Source organism: Podarcis gaigeae (assembly GCF_964106915.1).
Source record: "Podarcis gaigeae genome assembly, chromosome: 2".
Classification (NCBI taxonomy): Eukaryota; Metazoa; Chordata; class Lepidosauria; order Squamata; family Lacertidae; genus Podarcis; species Podarcis gaigeae.
Window position 1 is genome coordinate 13275085 of NC_139679.1, and position 18757 is coordinate 13293841.

Below are 18757 nucleotides of genomic sequence, written 5' to 3' on the forward strand. Positions count from 1 at the left end.
GGAAAAGCAGGACTTGCCAGGATCAAATCAGAAACTGGGGTAGCTTCTCTAAATCAGAGATGTCCCTGGAAAATAGGGACACTTGGAGGGTCTGCCTTTCTGCAGAGCTTTACAAAAATACAAGATAAAATACTGCACAAAATTAGAAACGAGCATGTTAAAAGGTAAAAATATATTTGAAAGCCCGGGAGAATGTTTTGAACAGACTATTTGCCTAGCACACACAAAAATTACAATGATGGCGCCAGGCAGGCCTCCCTTGGGAGGTCAATCCATAAACAGGGCGCCACAAATACGACATCGTGAGTAAAAATGGTTGGATCCTTCCCATTTCTTATCCAGCCCATTTCTTTGATCAGCTTTGGGTTAGACAAGACAAAAAAAAATATGTGCCTAATAGCACTCTACCCCTCCCAAAGAGGGACAGGCTTAACTCAACGGCAGCCTTGTACTGTATAGGGTACTTTTTAAATGTCTAATGTTTTATTATGTTTTTATAGATTTTGGAAGCTGCCCAGAGTGGCTGGGACAACCCAGTCAGATGGGCAGAGTATAAATACAGTGGTACCTCGAGTTACATATGCTTCAGGTTACATACCCTTCAGGTTACAGACTCCATTAACCCAGAAATAGTGCTTCAGGTTAAGAACTTTGCTTCAGGATGAGAACAGAAACCGTGCTCCGGCGGCGCAGCAGCAGCAGGAGGCCCCATTAGCTAAAGTGTTGCTTCAGGTTAAGAACAGTTTCAGGTTAAGTACGGACCTCCGGATCGAATTAAGTACTTAACCTGAGGTACCACTGTAGTTAAATTAAATTAAATTATTATTATTATTATTAGTGCTTTTTCTGGGGGTACGCATAACCCTAAACATTTTTTAAGAAAAGAAAGCACTGCTTATTTTTATTGAAGATGTCTCTACTTTCATCAGAGAAATGTTGGAGGGTATGGATGCTCGATCACTGAGCTTTTGCTCTTTACTTTCAGAAAAGGCAAACAGAACGAAGGAAGGAATCTTATTATTTTTAAAGCAAATGTTAGGGTGGAAGCCTAAATATAGCCATGCGCTCCATCCTGGGGAGTCTGTGCTCTCTCACCCCCGTTTTGTAAGGTCTGCTTGCAACTGCTGGGCGTTGATGGAAGTGCTCTCTGGGCAACTGATATAGTTTCTTTTCTCTAGTTTTAACTGATTATTTCACATGACCCAGAGCTGAGCTCCGGCACAAACAACAAAGTCCCAGGCTTGACTGCAACCCTGGCAAGCCCTTGCTTTGAGGCAGTGTCGTCTTTGCTAACCGGAGGAGGTCAGAAGGAGCCCCCCCTCCCTTCTCCATGGAAGTAAAAAACTGCCTCATCCGAGTGGAAAAGGGTGGGATCCAGCACTGGGGAAACAGCCAGGCTGGAGAGGCCTTTGCTGGCGTCACAGCCTCTGGGTTTTCCAGCTGGCAAGACCCGACCGTAACTGCAGATGTGCTGGATGCCAGCCCAACTATCCGCGAGGGAGGGGGCAAAATGGTTGGGAAATATGTGGCCAGCTTGTTTTGGCTGAATGACAGTTTCTGTCCCAGGCTGGGGGAAGGGTATGAGAGGGCCTTGCTTTGCAGCGACCCCAAATGGCTAATTTCAGGGATTGTAGTCCTTGGGGCATTTGAGAAGCAAAGCCTGCCTTCTAGTGCATGTTTAAAGGAAGCGTGCAAAACAACACCATCACTATATGGTGTTCTTTAATCATTCTGCACAGCTCCAAACCTGAGTTTACTCTGGTTATAGAATCCAGTCCAGGAGTTACCTGTTGCTCTCTTAAAGTGTGCCATTGCTTGTCTAAATGTACTTACACTTAGAGCCAGACAGGAAAGGCTGATGTGATGCAAACTGCCTCAAACAGTCCCTATTTTCCAGGGACAGTCCTGGATTTACAGAAGCCGCCCTGGTTTCTGATTTGATTAAAGATGCCAAATTACAGAAAGTGAACTTTTTTACACAGAAATCGCCAAAATTGCCACTTCCAATACGGTTGCCATATGCCCAGATTTTCCTGGGCCTTAAAGGGATTCCTGCCCGGACACAGTTCCCAACAGCCGAATCCTGGGGAAATCCCAGGATGGCAACCCTAGATTTTTGCCGAATGTTCCGCTTTTTCTTAGCACGTCGCTATTTTCTTCGGAGAAATGTTAGAGGGTATGGAGTTATACGACCTCCAAGCCCAATAAAAAAAACTTTAAAAATTAAAAATAGCACAGAATCAGCAAGCCTCGTCTTTGAATAGGGGGGTGGGCATCTGATGCAGGGGGTTAAAAGCAGCAGTTCTTACGAGAACGTGCAGGTTTATATGGGAGAAGGTGGTTTCCTACCCCCACCCCAAATACCTTGATCCCAAACCATTTCGGTCAAAAACAGCACTTTGAACTGTGCCCAGAAACAAAGAAGACAATCATTAGGGCCCCCCTCCAGATGTCCTTTTTATTGTGCATTCATTATGATTTGTGTTCATGACGATATCAGCACAGTTTTACGTGATCCTGCTTCCAATCCTCATTGCACCTGCAGAATTTTTTGGGCAGACACATAGCTGAGTTTCCAATCAGTGCGTGCCCTGTAAGTCCCTACTTTTTATACCACAAGTGATTCTGTTTATCCCCTGCCCCCCGCTTTTGTTGCACTAAAATGCAAGAGTGGCCCCTGCCCCAGATGCCAACTATGCAGTAACACTATGGAAGCATCACAGAACAACGAAAAGCAGAATGGTGTGTGGACAACCCAGTATAAATCCACCATTATGATTGACGTGTTGTAGAATACATCTTCTGAAACAAAAACAAAAAAATGGAAGTACCAATTATCTTTTGTCATGTCCTAGCCTGACCCGTAACTCTTATTATAAAACTAGGTGGCTTAAAATAAATAAAATATAACACAAGGTGGGTTAAAACAATAATGTTAAAAGTGACATGGTAAAGGTAAAGGGACCCCTGACCGTTAGGTCCACTCACAAATGACTCTGGGGTTGCGGCACTCATCTCGTTTTATTGGCCGAGGGAGCCGGCGTACAGCTTCCAGGTCATGTAGCCAGCATGACTAAGCCGCTTCTGGCGAACCAGAGCAGCACACCAAAACACCGTTTACCTTCCCGCGGGAGTGGTACCTATTTATCTACTTGCACTTTGACGTGCTTTTGAACTGCTAGGTTGGCAGGAGCAGGGACCGAGCAACGGGAACTCACCCCGTCGCGGGGATTCGAACCGCCGACCTTCTGATCGGCAAGCCCTAGGCTCAGTGGTTTAACCCACAGTGCCACCCGTGTCCCTAAAAGTGACATGACAATGGTATAAATAGGTTTTTTTAAAAAGGTAAAAGGTATAAATAATATGGAGTTAAAACAAAACAACTCATGCCAGATAAAATTACATGCAAGGGGGCCAAGACACAGATCCTAGAATGTGACTTGACAGCTAGAAGCAAGCTTGATGTTGGTGGAGCATGGGACTCCCAATCTCAGGGTTGTGGATTCAAATTCCACATTGGACAAAGGATTCCTGGATTGCAGGGGATTGGACTATAGGTCCCTTAGGGTCCCTTCCAACGCTACAATTCTATGGTTCTATGATTGCCAGCACTGGGGTCACAAGAAGAAGGGAGCAAGTTTAGCCCCCACCTCCGTGGTATTCCTGAGTCCATCTCTGTACGTATTTCTCATATAAATCACTGGCTGTCATTCACCGATTAGTATGAAAGGACAGGGATGCACTTTACACATTCATTCTATGACAGACATAGGCAAACTTGGCCCTCCAGATGTTTTGGGACTACAACTCCCATCATCCCTAGCTAAACAGGACCAGTGGACAGGGATGATGGGAGTTGTAGTCCCAAAACATCTGGAGGGCCGAGTTTGCCTATGCCTGTTCTATGACAACACAGCACTAGGAGATAGCATTGCAGTGGAGCAAAACCTGCTTGACTATCCATCCTCCACAGACAAGAGACACCATGGGTGGGGGGGAGTAGGTCCAGCCCTACCTTGAGGCAGAGAGAGGGAGCCACCTCGGGTAGCAGATGCTCAAACAGAGGATAGAGTTGCACAGCATCCTCTTAACTAGTCTGCTGCCTTCAGGCCTTGGAGAAGAGCCTATTCCATCACCAGTGTTGAAGTAAACACCTGCTGCTAGTTTGGTTGTCTTCTGCACACAGAATGAGGTTTTTTTGGGGTGGACACAGTGCTGGTGCCAGGCTATTTTGCATCCTTGGCAAGGCTAACTACTTGCACCCCCCCCCCAAATGCTAACTTCAATCTTCAAAAACGAGTATCTCGCAGGAAAAAAAATGAAATGCACAAAACTCTAAACTTCTAGAGTTATTTTAAACTGCAAGGATACGTAATGTAACCATCTTGGATTATCTTTCTCTAATGCAAAAGGAAATGTTTTAGCACACGAGTCAAACTGTGGTGCTAAAATTTAAGTTTCTTAAAATTTTCAGTTTCAGGGACATAAAGATTTCGCTTTCCTTGCCTTTTCCTTTGCAAATTTTGCCACCCATTCCTTCAGCTCAGATGTCGAGGCTTCGGCAGATTCAACTGATATAGTTGGCAAGCCAGCTAGTCGCTTTTGCGGTATTGTTGAGCATATTTAAATCTGAGCTTTCACCACTTGTCGCTGACACTGGAAGTGTGAGAAGGATCCTTAGAGCAGCAGAAACATTAGGCACATTATCCAGGAATTTTTGTGGTAGTATGAAGAGTTGTACTCCTTACAGCAGCATAAACTTTGGAAGTCTTGGAGTTACTGCTATAAGTTCACAGCCCAGATGTTCAGCATCAGTACAGTATCTTTGTTTCCATTGTGCATCCATGATTTTTCCAAATTCTTGCAGACCTCAAGGACATCTTCAGTAGTTTTCTTTATTGATATATATCATACAGAAAGCCAAATAGGGAATTATATTATTGTAGCTGTTGGAATCTCTCTTCAACAGATTATATGGCCATGTCTAAACAGCACAGTAGAAACCTACCGGTACTTTGGACATGCATTGCCTTTTCTTGGGCCTCAAACCGCCATTACTTTTTCTTTTTTTCTAACTTGTTTCGTCTCAAAGTTTGGTAGTATTACTAACTCCTTTGCCATGTCAGTAGCATCTATCAAAACTTGTCTATCTGTTTCATATATTCATTAAAAAAAACATTTCTAATATATTAATTTCTTAAAAAATAATACAATTCTTCAAAATATAAAAGTAAAATATTATCAGAAATTTATAAGGTATAACAAAAAACTAATCTTTACAAAACTGTACATTTAAAGCACGTTGTTTACCCCCAAAGAATCCTGGGAGCTGTAGGTTGTAGAGCTATAATTCTCAGAAATATGTTGAATGCGTATGTCTAGAGACAACGGATAAAACAAATGCCATTTGTGTTTCATGGTTATCTCATTTGTATTTGGTTAAAAATCAATAAAATGTGTTTTAAAATAATAATTCTCAGAAATACAACCCCCTCACAGAACTACAGTTCCCAATATTATGAGGGAGGGGGAACCGGTGTGCTTTAAATATATGAGTCTTTTCAATGCATATAATTGGGCCTGGAGAGGGCTGACCAATATCTGGTTTTCAACATCGTGATGTATCACCAGCTAAACACTGCAATATACTGATATATTATAATGTATGAAATGTGGATGGAGCTATGCAGAGGCACTAGCCGGCTTCACGGTTTTCCGCACATTGTGATTTTTGCATAACACACACACACACATCAGGGTTTGCAATATATTGCCAGAGAGAGATTCCTCCCTTATTTTCCTCAGGGCCTGGAGGCCATGTTTGGTTTAGGGAGAGGGACAGATTTCAATAAACAGCACCTGGCCATTGCTCCAGTCTTTGGCAATGGTCTTTCCACCCATCCCACCCTCTGCCCCCCCCCAACAACCACTAGTGCTTAAACAATTAATAATAATACCGTAATAATAAAATCCTTTCAGGACCATTCTTTCCCACATATGCAAACCTTCCCAAGTCTCCCTATTTTCCAGGGACAGTCCCAGATTTAAAGAAGCCATCCCGGTTCCTGATCTGATCCCAGAATGTCCCGTTTTTCCTTAGAACATCCCTATTTCCCTCAGAAAAATGTTGGAGGGTGTGGCAAGACGCCTCTATTTTCATTGGAGAAATGTTGGAGGGTGTGGCAGTGTGCCCCTATTTTCATCGGAGAAATGTTGGAGGGTATGGCAGGGTTCCCCTATTTCCCTCAGAAAAATGTTGGAGGGTATGGCAGGGTGCCCCTATTTTCATCGGAGAAATGTTGGAGGGTATGGAATAAGACGTTCCCCAGGGCTTTTTTCAGCCGGAACTCTCCGGAACTCTCCGGTGCGCGCCATTGCCCTTCTAAGAGAACGAGGGAGGTGTTCCTGGTGATCTCCGGCACCTCTTTTTCTAGAAAAATAGCACTTGGACGTCCCTATTTTCATCGGAGAAATGTTGAAGAGGGTGTTATAAGGTGTCCCTATTTGCACTGGAGAAATGTTGAAGGTTGTGCACAACGTGCCTCCCACATGCACCATGTCAGGCAAAGGAACCACTAGGGTGTGCGCCGGCGAAACTGACTTGCTGAGGTTAGGAAACACGCTGTGCTGAGTATTCACATTAAAGCGCCTCGGGGAGAGCCTTGGCCTCTCCCTTCTGTAGCTCTGCAAATGGGAGAGGCAGTCAAGCCAGATGGAAGAAGAGCAGTCTCTCATTTCCTGGAGGGACGGGAGCCTGCCTTAGAGCGAACACCACAGGACCCTGGGCAAGGATGCTTCCATTGTGAGAGGCACTGAGAAAGTTCCTTGTGCTCTCTCTCTCTCTCTCTCTCTCTCTCTCTCTATATATATATATATAAAACTACCCTGGGTAGCCTGCGATCTGGAGAGGGAACTTTTCTCAGGGCCTCAAGGGTAGAGGCCTTTTAGCTAGGTTATTTCCTGGTGCTGGGATTTAAGGACACATGGCGTCATAACTCACAGGATGCCAAGTCTAAAAGTCCTTCCATCCAGCCCAATAGTGCATGCTCGGACTGGCAGAAACTCTTCAGCGAGTCAGGCACAGGTGTTTCACATCATGTCTTACCCGATCACCTTTTTAACAGGAGGTTCAGGAGACCACTGGTCCCATCACCTCCTGGCAAATAGAAGGGGAAGAAATGGAGGCAGTGAGAGATTTTACTTTCTTGGGCTCCAAGATCACTGCAGATGGTGACAGCAGCCACGAAATTAAAAGACGCCTGCTTCTTGGGAGAAAAGCAATGACAAACCTAGACAGCATCTTAAAAAGCAGAGACATCACGTTGCCAACAAAGGTCCGTATAGTTAAAGCTATGGTTTTCCCAGTAGTGATGCATGGAAGTGAGAGCTGGACCAGAAAGAAGGCTGATCGCCGAAGAATTAATGCTTTTGAATTATGGTGCTGGAGGAGACTCTTGAGAGTCCCATGGACTGCAAGCAGATCAAACCTCTCCATACTGAAGGAAATCAGCCCTGAGTGCTCACTGGAAGGACAGATCCTGAAGCTGAGGCTCCAATACTTTGGCCACCTCATGAGAAGAGAAGACTCCCTAGAAAAGACCCTGATGTTGGGAAAGATGGAGGACACAAGGAGAAGGGGACGACAGAGGACGAGATGGTTGGACAGTGTTCTCGAAGCTACCAGCATGAGTCTCACCAAACTGCGGGAGGCACTGGAAGACAGGAGTGCCTGGCGTGCTCTGGTCCATGGGGTCACGAAGAGTCGGACGCGACTAAACGACTAAACAAAAACAACAGGAGACTAAGCATGGGACTTTCTGCGTGCAATGGCCTCAGATGTTCTGGTAGCCTAATGCGTTTAAACATTTAAATTATTTTTAAAATTAAATGTAAGACATGTTCAAAAAATTTTAATTAATGCCAGCCCAAATGCTTGAGTGCTTTTGCATGACTTAGATCCTAGAAGCAGAGTTTCCAACGCTTAAAATTTTTTAAAGCACCTATCCATGGAGGGATCCATGGGCAGAGGTCAGGTAACTGATCCCAGAGTGGCTCTGAAACATAGCCAGGCCTGATCCTGAGTACCACTGTATTCAATAGGTGTTCCTTAGGGGTAACCATGCACAAAACTGTCACCACAGATCCAGTATTTTGGAAGCACATTATTTCAGAGTTTGAATGAAGCTCACGGTGAGACCTTGGGACAATCACTGTCTCTTGGCCTAACTTACCTCACAGGGTTGTTGTGAGGATTAAATGAGGAGCGGGGACAGCTATGAGATCCTTTGAGGAAAAGGTGAGATATAAATACAACAATCAAATCAAGTTCAAAATTTATTGAAACCAAGGACCATTGATTGATTGATTCAGTTTCTAGTTCTCATGAGACTCTTAGACATAAGGGAATGTCTGCAAAATATTGCAAGTGTCTACAAAACATTATTAAATTCCATTCTGTCTTTAGAATTATGAACTCCTGCATGAACTATTGTCCAAAATTATTATTCACCAGAGAATTCTCTTTATCAAAGGCCTGCAAAAATGTTGACACTATCGGTAAGCACGAAAACTACTGCCATCTAGAGGGTTGTCTAAGCATAGCTCCAGGACCAAATTACCTGTACTTTTGGGCTGCACAAAATATATATAATACAACAGCTTTGAACTAGTCAAGAAGATAGGATGAAAGAGGTGTTTCCAGCACCTAGATCAGAACTCTCTCTTGCAGCCTATGGATGTTTATTCAGAAGCAACCCCTAATAAGCTAAACAGGGCTGAATTTGAACAGCCCAATCCTATGCAAAGTTAGCTGCTCCTAAACCCATTGATTTAAATGGCATTAAACCCTGCACAGGACTGGACTGTGTGTGTAGATAGAACTGCAGTCTTCGTGGGATGGAAGGAAGTTAGGAAAAGTTAAGATAAAGCCAGTCTTCAAGAAATCTCCCATTTGAGTAGATAAGCATAAGTTTGGAGACTGGACTCCAGTTCCAGCACATATAAACCCCTGCATAATAACACCAATTGCAATGACAATAAGTAAATATTCTGTCCCTGCTGCCCCCCACTTCCTAATCTGTAAAGTGGGAACAGCATTCAGGATGGTGTTTTTGAATTTTTCTTTTCTTTGCTGTGTACTAAGGGCATTTGGTCCTAGATGCCTTGTCTCTTGCATGTCAACTAAATTGCACAACACTGAGTTGGAAATTGTTACCCAAATTAGGGGTGGCAAATCTATGTGGGTAATCCTCTCATATTGTGCTTGTTAGCAACTTCATTTATATATATAGGCCTTCTCTTCAACCTTTAGGAGCATATCTGTATATACTGAAAGATTACTACTATTGAAATATAGGGACACGGGTGGCACTGTGGTCTAAGCCACCGAGCCTCTTGGGCTTGCCGATCGGAAGGTTGGTGGTTCGAATCCCTGTGATGGGGTGAGCTCCTGTTGCTCTGTCCCAGCTCCTACCAACCTAGCAGTTTGAAAGCACACCAGTGCAAGTAGATCAATAGGTACTGCTGTGGCAGGAAAGTAAATGGTGTTTCAGTGCATTCTGGTTTCTATCACAGTATTCCGTTGCGCCAGAAGTGGTTTAGTCCTGCTGGCCACGTGACCCAGAAAGCTGTCTGTGGACAAACGCCGGCTCCCTCAGCCTGAAAGCGAGATGAATGCCGCAACCCCATAGTCGCCTTTGACTGGACTTAACCGTCCAGGGGTCCTTTTTACCGTACCTTTTTACTATTGAAATGCATTGGTTCCTTCTGAATGCCAACAGGAACATGGTGACAGGGCTAAGCTAAAACAAGCCCCATTGAGTTCAGCAGGGATTACACTCAGGGAAGTAGCCTGAATTTCTGAATGGCAGTTACAAAGCGTGATTGTTTCCTTACACAGTAGTCTTTAGAGAGCCTCCCCAAACAACAATTCTCTTTGGGCTTCATTGTCGGCCAGGTAAATCAACTGAAGCACGTTCTCTAAACAGGCCCTCTAGACCAATTTAAGTTGGGATCCACAATCTTAAATCCACAAATCCTTTTCAGTTCAAGCACAGTAAAGAGATTTCCACTAGAACCAACAGTCATGTGCTTTTTTTAAAAGATGTGTTTTTAAAGGAGGAACTGCACCCCAATGTTTCTTGCCTGCACACAAACACATACTTGTGGATATACATGACTTTTCTACCCATATATGCATTTTTCAAAAATGCAGGTTTGTCTTGCTTGCAGACTATGGCTTTCGAGTGTACGTGCTAAAAATCCAGTGTGCTTATAACACAGACCTAAGAAAGAAAGTCAGCCACAGTGCAAGCCCAGTCTGGCTCCTCTGCTAAATGATAGGAAATTGGAAACAATTATTTCCTTCCCCTTTGTGCTGGCCTCCTTTCTCTTCCAAAATAAAGAGAGAAATGGGTTTAGTTTCTAGGAAATCGTTAACACATACTTTGCTGGAAAGTGGCAGAGAAATACCGGGCCTTAGCCCAGTACAACAACTGAGAGCGCATGCTTCTCCAACATTCCCTAAACCGGAGAACCTAAACTCCATACCTGGATGAAATTATCTCTCCTTAGAAGAATTTAGCACATGCTAAATTGTGACTGTGGAAGCCAGAAATCCCACAAAGAAAGTTGTTCTATATTATATGATATAAGATATATTATATTTATGATACATATCAGGCATGTCCAACAGGTTGATCACAATCTACTGGTCGATCCTGGATGTGTCCCAGGTCGATCGGGATCGCCTTAGTGTTCCTTTTGCCAACCCTCCCCCCCCCCAAAAAAAAACTTGACAAATTTTGCCAACCCTCCTCTAAAAAAAGCTCAACAACTCCTGACAATGACAACGGGTAGACCAGTATTATTTTTTTTCACAATAATATTTATTATTTTCCATACATAGACATAACAAAAGAAAAAGTTGACAATAATAAAGGAGAAAGAATGAAACCGAAAAAAGAAAAATATAAAACATAAAATACAACAAATCATCACTACACTGACACCTAATTAATTAAGATCCATTTTCGTAGACATATTATTTGACTTCCTCAAATCTCTTCCATCTGAATTTCTTACTAATTATATATAGCAGTTTCCAATATCATTATTTCATAAAACCATATCACAGTCATAATCATATTTCCTAACTTTTCTTATCGTACATTTTCTTATTTATATGTTTAATCCCAATGTAATCCTAGGCCTAATTAATTCTTCCAAGTGATTGCATATCTTTAATATTACAGTATTTATTCAGATAGTCTTTAAATTTCTTCCACACAGCCAGTATTTTTACACTGTAGGTAGATCGCAGTCTCTTGGGAGATGGACGTGCCTGATATGGTACATGATATTATGATTATATGCGCCTTGCACACACAAGCGGCGTGAGCAAACCGTGATCCAAGCCTCGATTATTAAACTAAAACGAAAACCCACGATGCTTCTGAAAAAGAGTTGGTGATGATGCCAGCCGATGTCAGTCGCTTTCACAGTCCAGGGTCGGCGGTGCTGCTTGCTTCCTATTCACTCGGTGCCTAAAGGCTGCGGGGTGGGAGCTGCATCTCTAACAGCCTGTGAGCATCGCGCTATGACTCACCTGGAGTCTGGGAAAGCGCACAAAGATCTTCCCTCCCTCATTGGCGCGTTGCGTTTATTTATTTGTCGCTGGTAGGCTGGAGCCGCTGCCCATCCCTCTCCCTCCCCCGCCCCCTGCTTGATGCTTTCCCTTTTAAAGGGCCAGAAGGCGAGCTCCTTGTCACTCCCCCTTGCCCCCCCCCCCAGCACCACCCCTGGGTCTTCTTGCTGCCGCTTCCTCGTAGCTTCAGACGCTCTCAAGCCCCTGCGACTTCTTGCTGCCGCCATGCGCTCCATCAGGATCTTTCCAGGAGTGCTGCAGCCTCCTGTGATCCGATGGAAAAGAGGGACGGGACGCTGCCCTCCCTTGGGCATTGGCAGAGCCGGCTCCTCGGCCTCGGCTCAAGGCAGAGAGGCAGCGATGGTGAACGGGCGTCACCAGCAACACCAGCAGCTGACGGACCAGTAAGGGATGCATGGGCCATGTGTCGTATCACTGTGGTGGAGGGGTGTGTGCATAGGTGATGTCAAAGTGTGTGTGTCGGGGGTATTTTGTTTTGCCCATCCAGGAACTTTGTAGATTTTGTTAAGCAGGAACTGGGTGCAGGATTGAATTAGGGGACTCTGGTGTCCTCCAGATGTTGATGGACTGGGCATGGAGAGTAGTGGTGCAGCAATAAAACGACTAGCACATTTGAAAAGCTAAGCAGGGTCCCGTATGGTTTCAAATTGGATGGGGGGGAACCGTCATGAGTTAATATTCCTGGGGGCGGGTTGGACTAGATGACCGTCAGGGTCCCTTCCAACTCTTCAGCTCTATGATTCTATGACTTCCACGTCTCATCAGCCCCAACCGGCATGGCCAGAGATGTTGGGAGTTGTAGTTCAACAACATCTGGAGGTCGTGCAAGTTCACCACCCCTCATTAATGAATTGACTCCTCTACAATGCAACCTTTTGTTTGGCGCCAGCGAACTTTCCGCACTCTGGTACCTAGCCCAGCTGATATCCTAGCAGAAATTATCCAGCCCCACTTTGCTTGTATGTTTCTTTGCAGAATGACCAGCTGACAAATGCTGCCATTCTTAGGAGAGCTGTTAAACCCAAGCTGGTGTGGGGAAAATAAAAAACCCGGGGTGTCACGATCGATGTGATTCTGGAATTGTGACGCACTTAGGGCTTCATGCGCTGCCAAGCCTTGCACACTGAAGGGACACGTCTGCCCGTCCAGAGGCAGAGAAAAGAAGCCAGGTTGTCAGACTTCCAGACATACGGCTCTTGTCATTTCCGTGCTCTCTTATTTTTGATGCCAATTATTTCCGCCCAGCATGAGACACCTAAAGTGCTAAAAGTATTTGCTCCCTGCAGAAATGCTGGCTGCAGTTTGAAGCATACTCATAAAAGAGTAGAATTGCATTCAACATGGAAGAAAACACAGGAAATAGGAGGCAGAGAGATTGTGGTAATGGCATTAATTTGTTTTGGGGGGTTTAAATTATTTGTCCAGAATCTGAGCACTTTTCCCTGTATCACTCTAGTGGAGGACCTCCTACAGTCTTTTAAAGGAGCCCACTAGGGCTAAGATGGGATTGTAGTTCAAAATATCTGGAGAGCACCAGAATAGCAAAAACTGGGTTAACCTGTCCCAAGCCACATTTTTAGTTCAGGTGGAGGAAATGTGCAGCTTCCAACAAAACGTAACATTGAAAATTTTCCGATACTGGGCTGCCTTCAGATGTTTTCAGAAAGTTGTTTATTTCTTTGACATCTGCTGGGAGGGCATTCCACAGGGTGGGTACAACTACCGAGAAGGCCTTCTGTCTGGTTCCCTATAATTTCACTCCTCAACAGAGAGGGAAGCGCCAGAAGGCCCTTGGAACTGGACCTCGAAGTCAGGGCTGGACAATGGGGGTGGAGAATCTCCTTCAGGTATACAGGGTCAAGACCATTTAGGGCTTTAAAGGTCAGCACCAGCACTTTGAATTGTGGTTGGAAAAGTACTGAGAGCTGATGTAGATCTTTTAGGACTGCTGTTATATGGTCCCGGCGGCTGCTCCCAGTCGCCCTTCTAACTTCATTCTGGATTGTCAGTGTGGGTGATGAGATTTAGAGTTCGATGACAACTGGAGGTTCCTTACCACTGCTTTAAAAAGTCTTGCTCTCAAATCACCGGTATTTATTTTTAGAAATCTATAACCAACCCTTGCTAGGAGGGATATGTTCCTTTGCTCTATTCCTTTGCCTCTCTGTGAGTTCCATTCTCAGGCTGCTGCTACCACTGCTTGTTTTTTAACTGTACACTTACCTGAGAGGTTGCCCATACCTGAAATGTGCAACATGAATGCTTTACATCAGTCTTTCCTAAACTTGGGTCTCCAGCTGTTTGTGGACTACAATTCCCACCATCCCTGACCAGTGGTCCTGCTAGCTAGGGATGATGGGAGTTGCAGTCCCAAAACAGCTGGAGATCCAAGTTTAGGAAACACTGCTTTAAATAAATGAATGAATGTTACGTAGGGGTGAAACACGACCTGTTCTCTGTTGTGGCCTCTTGTCTCTCCGCAGGGATGTGTCAGAAAATGGGATGCTGCCTCGCCTTAGTGACCTCCTTTTCTACACAGTAGCTGAAGGCCAGGAATGTATCTCCGTTCATAAATTCACCAGCGTAAGATGCTTCCAGCTGTCCTAAAGGGTGGGTGGGAAAGGTGGGACTTGGGGGGGGGCATATTCCCAGGCCTGCCTGGAGATGCTGAGAGTGAATCTGGGACCTCGTGCACTGCAAGCAGATGCTCTATCACTTCCTACAACCACTTGAGGAATCGGGCATCTAGAACCTCTGTCGAAATAGTGAGCAGAGCTTTACACATCTGCGCCCATTAAAAAAATCCATAGAAGCAGGAGGCTGGTCTCATTTTCTTTACTGCAAGAGCAGATACCTTCCCCCCCCCCTTTAATTTTCACCAGATTTTTATTAGTTTTCTGTAACAAAGTTTTAAAACATTTTGTCATTTTTATACCTAAACCAAACTTAATGAAGGAAGACTGGATCGCAGGTGGATATAATACAAAGCACATGATTTTAAAAGGCTAGTTACGGTGGACCAGGTCAATGGTTTCTTTGTACATTTTTCCAATAGCTCAACTGAGAAAATAAAATAAATGGGAATGGATAAGAAGAGGGGTTTTATCCCTCTGCAAGAGTAGATATTATAGATATTGGTGGTATGCACAGCAGGAGATGTGAGATGTTTATTCCAGTCCATATTGCATTTGAAATTTTGTTTGCGCATGAAATGGGTTTTTATTGTTTGTATATATACTGTTGTTTTTATATATGGTATTGTTTTCCATTGTTTCCATTGCTGAATTATTATTATTATTTTACTGTGCAATCACTTCAGGATACTTTATAGGAAGCAATTCGAAAATGGAATCAAATAAACAAATAAATAAAAATACTCTATCCCGTTCTCATCCCCTCTTCTTGCTATGTGTTCATCTGTGTTGTTGGCAGAGGGCGCCTTCATTTTAAAAAACAACAACACTATTGCAAAACAATTTACTTATAACAACACAGACAAAGACAATACCTCAATGACAACTAAACATCAACTAACAACACATCATCTAACATCACACACACTTTTGACTTCCGATTCACCTCATTGTGCTTTCTACGCATTTCCTGTTATATCTTTTACATATCCAGAAAATTTTCTACATTTATAGTTTCCCTTAATATTCAAGATTCAATCTAGACCTGTCAGGAGAGTTGCATTTTCACAATATTGTTTTAGATATTCTTTACATGTTATCCATTCCTTACACACTTTCTGGTTTGAGTTTCCTCTTATTCTCCCAGTCATTTTCTCAAGTTCCAAGTATTCTGTCATCTTCACCTGCCAGTCAAGAGCCTTCATGTGCTCTTCTCAATTCAGGCCTTGCAAGGCACTGGCCTTTGGACCTCGGATCCACGCCTTCGAGACTGCATGAATCATCTGCAGAAGGCAGCGCAGGAACCCAGCGCTGGCGGGATGCTGAACCGGGAACTTTTCCGAAGGTAGGGAATCCTTAGGGGCAGACAGGGAAGCTAGGAATACCTTTGCTAGGCTGACCTAGTTAGTTCCGCAGCCATCCAGGCAAGAAGACAGTTAAGGTGGGCAGTGTTGATTCAATTACAAGCAAACATCCCAATTCCCTAGTCCTCTAATGTTTTATGGCACATTACTCAGCCGCTCCCAATTCAACTCCCCACCTGTCTTTTCTGTCCTCAGGTGTGTGAGCAGCAACATTGTGCTGCTGACCCAGGCCTTCCGGAAGAAGTTTGTCATCCCCGACTTCCAGGAGTTCACGTCTCACGTGGAGCAAATTTTTGAAAGTGCCAAAGGACTTCAGGAGGGCAAGGTAGAAAAATCAAGTAGTGCATGAGGGCAGAGGCTAAATACAAGCAAATCACAGTGCAAACCTATATATACAGTGGACGCTCGGGTTGCAAACGTGACCCGTGTGGGATGCACGTCCACAACCCGCAGCGTTCGCAACCCGCAGCGGCACGTCTGTGCACGTGCGGGTTGCGATTTGTTGCTTCTGCGCATGCGCAAAGCGTGATTTAGCGCTTCTGTGCATGCGTGTCCGCCGAAACCTGGAAGTAACCCGTTCCGGTGGTGTAGTGGTTAAGAGCAGTGGACTCGTAATCTGGGGAACCGGGTTCACTTCCCCGCTCCTCCACCTGCAGCTGCTGGGTGACCTTGGGCCAGTCACACTTCTCTGAAGTCTCTCAGCCCCACTCACCTCACAGAGTGTTTGTTGTGGGGGAGGAAGGGAGAGGAGAATGTTAGCCGCTTTGAGACTCCTTGGGGGAGTGATAAAGCGGGATATCAAATCCAAACTCTTCTTCTTCTGGGTTTCAGCTGATCCATAACCCCCCAAAAAATGCAACCTGCAGTGTCTGTAACCCAAGGTATGACTGTACGTCCTTAGAAGTGAGTCACTTTGAGTTCCCTGGGAAGCATGCATAGCCGGCATGGGGAGCCATGTCCCCAATTGTTGGCTATTCTGTCTGGGGCTGAAGGGATCCGCAGTCTGACAATATCTGGAGGGCCACAGATTCCCCCTCTCTGGAATATAAGATTGCAACCTCAATTTCTCTATCATCTTCCACCTGTCATTCTGTTGGGCGTCAATCAGGGCTGACATTTGAGGGCCCTTCCAACTCTGGAATGCTAGGATGCAATAAATTATCTATGCTGAACAGGGAGAGTTTACCCCTCCCCAACAATAATCACCTCCCTGAAGTTTATATTGACATCCATCAGAAAGCATCCCTTTCAACCAATAGATAGTTCGGGTTCTGAAGATAATGGGTTTTGCTGACTGGTAAGTTAATAGCTGGACGCAGGTGGCGCTGTGGGTTAAACCACAGAGCCTAGGACTTGCCGATCAGAAGGTCGGCGGTTCGAATCCCCGCGACGGGGGGAGCTCCCGTTGCTCGGTCCCAGCTCCTGCCAACCTAGCAGTTCGAAAGCACGTCAAAGTGCAAGTAGATAAATAGATACCGCTCTGGCGGGAAGGTAAACAGCATTTCCGTGCGCTGCTCTGGTTCGCCAGAAGCGGCTTAGTCATGCTGGCCACATGACCCGGAAGCTGTACGCCGGCTCCCTCGGCCAATAAAGCGAGATGAGCGCCACAACCCCAGAGTCGGTCACGGCTGGACCTAATGGTCAGGGGTCCCTTTACCTTTCAGTTAATAGCTACCAGAAATTTTTCAGTGGCTGCAAGAAACAGTTCTGTAAGTTTTGAACGTAGCCACCAAATGAGAGGATTAAAAGTGTGCAGCTGTCAGAGAAGGAACTGTTGGAAGCTGGTGTGTGTGTGTGTGTGTGTGTGTGTGTGTGTGTGTGTGTGTGTTTAATGGGCACTGTAATTGCTTGAAAAAGACCAGAACCCAAGGTTGAGAATGTATGTTACTGAAGACGTCATATGTTTCCCATTTGCCATCTTCACAAGAAAATTCACCCTGTAAAAGTTTTTCCTTGGAATTTCCTAGTGCTCAGGGAAATGGGGACCGAAGAATAACACGACCGCTTCTGGGCATATTCAGGGTTTTTATCGGACAGTGTTTCCCTCTGTTGACCAAAGGCTCTTTTGACTCAGCAAAGTCTTCCACCCAGTGAAACAGGGGGAAAGAAGGCAATTTTGGCATATTCACCTTCCTGTCTGGTGCCCCCATCACCCCCTACAGTGTGGGAAGTAGCACGGGGGGCTGCAGGTGGCTTGCCGATCGGAAGATCGACGTTCAAATCCCCGCAATGGAGTGAGCTCCTGTTGCTCGGTCCTTCTCCTGCCAACCTAGCAGTTCAAAAGCACACCAAAAAGTGCAAGTAGATAAATAGGTACCGCTCCAGCGGGAAGGTAAACAGCGTTTCTGTGCACTGCTCTGGTTCGCCAGAAGCGGCTTAGTCATGTTGGCCACATGACCCGGAAGCTGTACGCCGGCTCCCTCGGCCAATAAAGTGAGATGAATGCTGCAACCCCAGAGTCGGTCACGACTGGACCTAATGGCCAGGAGTCCCTTTACCTAGCCTTCCTCTTCAGTCTACTGATTTCCATCAGTGGAGTGACAGCACTGGAATCTGCCTGTGCTGTCCTCCATTAGGTGGGCAGACAGCTGAGATGAGGATAACTATCCTTCACACACACCCATCCGCATTGCTTAATTTGGGGCTGATTTCTCATTCCCTTTTCTAGGTGGCCAACTACATCCCACAGCTAGCAAAGTGCAATCCAGAGCTCTGGGGCGTGTCTCTTTGCACCGTGGATGGCCAACGGTGAGTGAAAGGGACCTGAACCTTAAATATGGGATTGAACACAAAGAGATAGGAAACAACTCTCCTGCTGAACATTGCTTGGTGCTGTCAGGTTTCAGGGACTTGTCTTCCTCCCCCCCCCCCCGCCTTTGACAGTAGATAAGCAGAACAAAGAGAAAGGAGTCTCTTACCAGTTAGAGATTTTAGTGATCACATCGAGAGAACAAATAATCCATTTCTAGGAATGAAGGTGCTCCCAATTAAGGTTTCCACCCACTTCCCCCCTAGTCACCCACTTCACTACTGTCATTTCTGCATCTTGCAATCTGATCTCGCAACCATTGTACTTTCTGAGCAGCCACCTTATC

General features: G+C 45.1%; 1 protein-coding gene and 1 long non-coding RNA gene across 7 annotated transcripts in view; one reads left to right on the top strand and one right to left on the bottom strand.

The window, feature by feature from the left end:
• The window catches only part of LOC310840014, a 155677-nt gene that overhangs the window by 136224 nt on the left and 696 nt on the right, over window positions 1-18757 (bottom strand). The window lies entirely within an intron of this gene.
• The window catches only part of GLS2 (glutaminase 2), a gene marked incomplete at its 5' end in the record, with an annotated part of 29488 nt that continues 22455 nt past the window's right edge, over window positions 11725-18757 (top strand). For 3 of the 6 annotated variants that reach the window (XM_083728877.1, XM_083728878.1, XM_083728879.1), the window contains 5 exons: window positions 11726-12048; window positions 14149-14248; window positions 15522-15643; window positions 15858-15987; window positions 18331-18410. In XM_083728877.1, the coding sequence (XP_083585003.1) occupies window positions 11726-12048; window positions 14149-14248; window positions 15522-15643; window positions 15858-15987; window positions 18331-18410 (755 nt within the window). Of the gene's footprint in view, window positions 12116-14148; window positions 14249-15521; window positions 15644-15857; window positions 15988-18330; window positions 18411-18757 lie in introns of all 6 variants that reach the window. The other 3 variants (XM_083728880.1, XM_083728881.1, XM_083728882.1) reach the window with 3 other exon arrangements.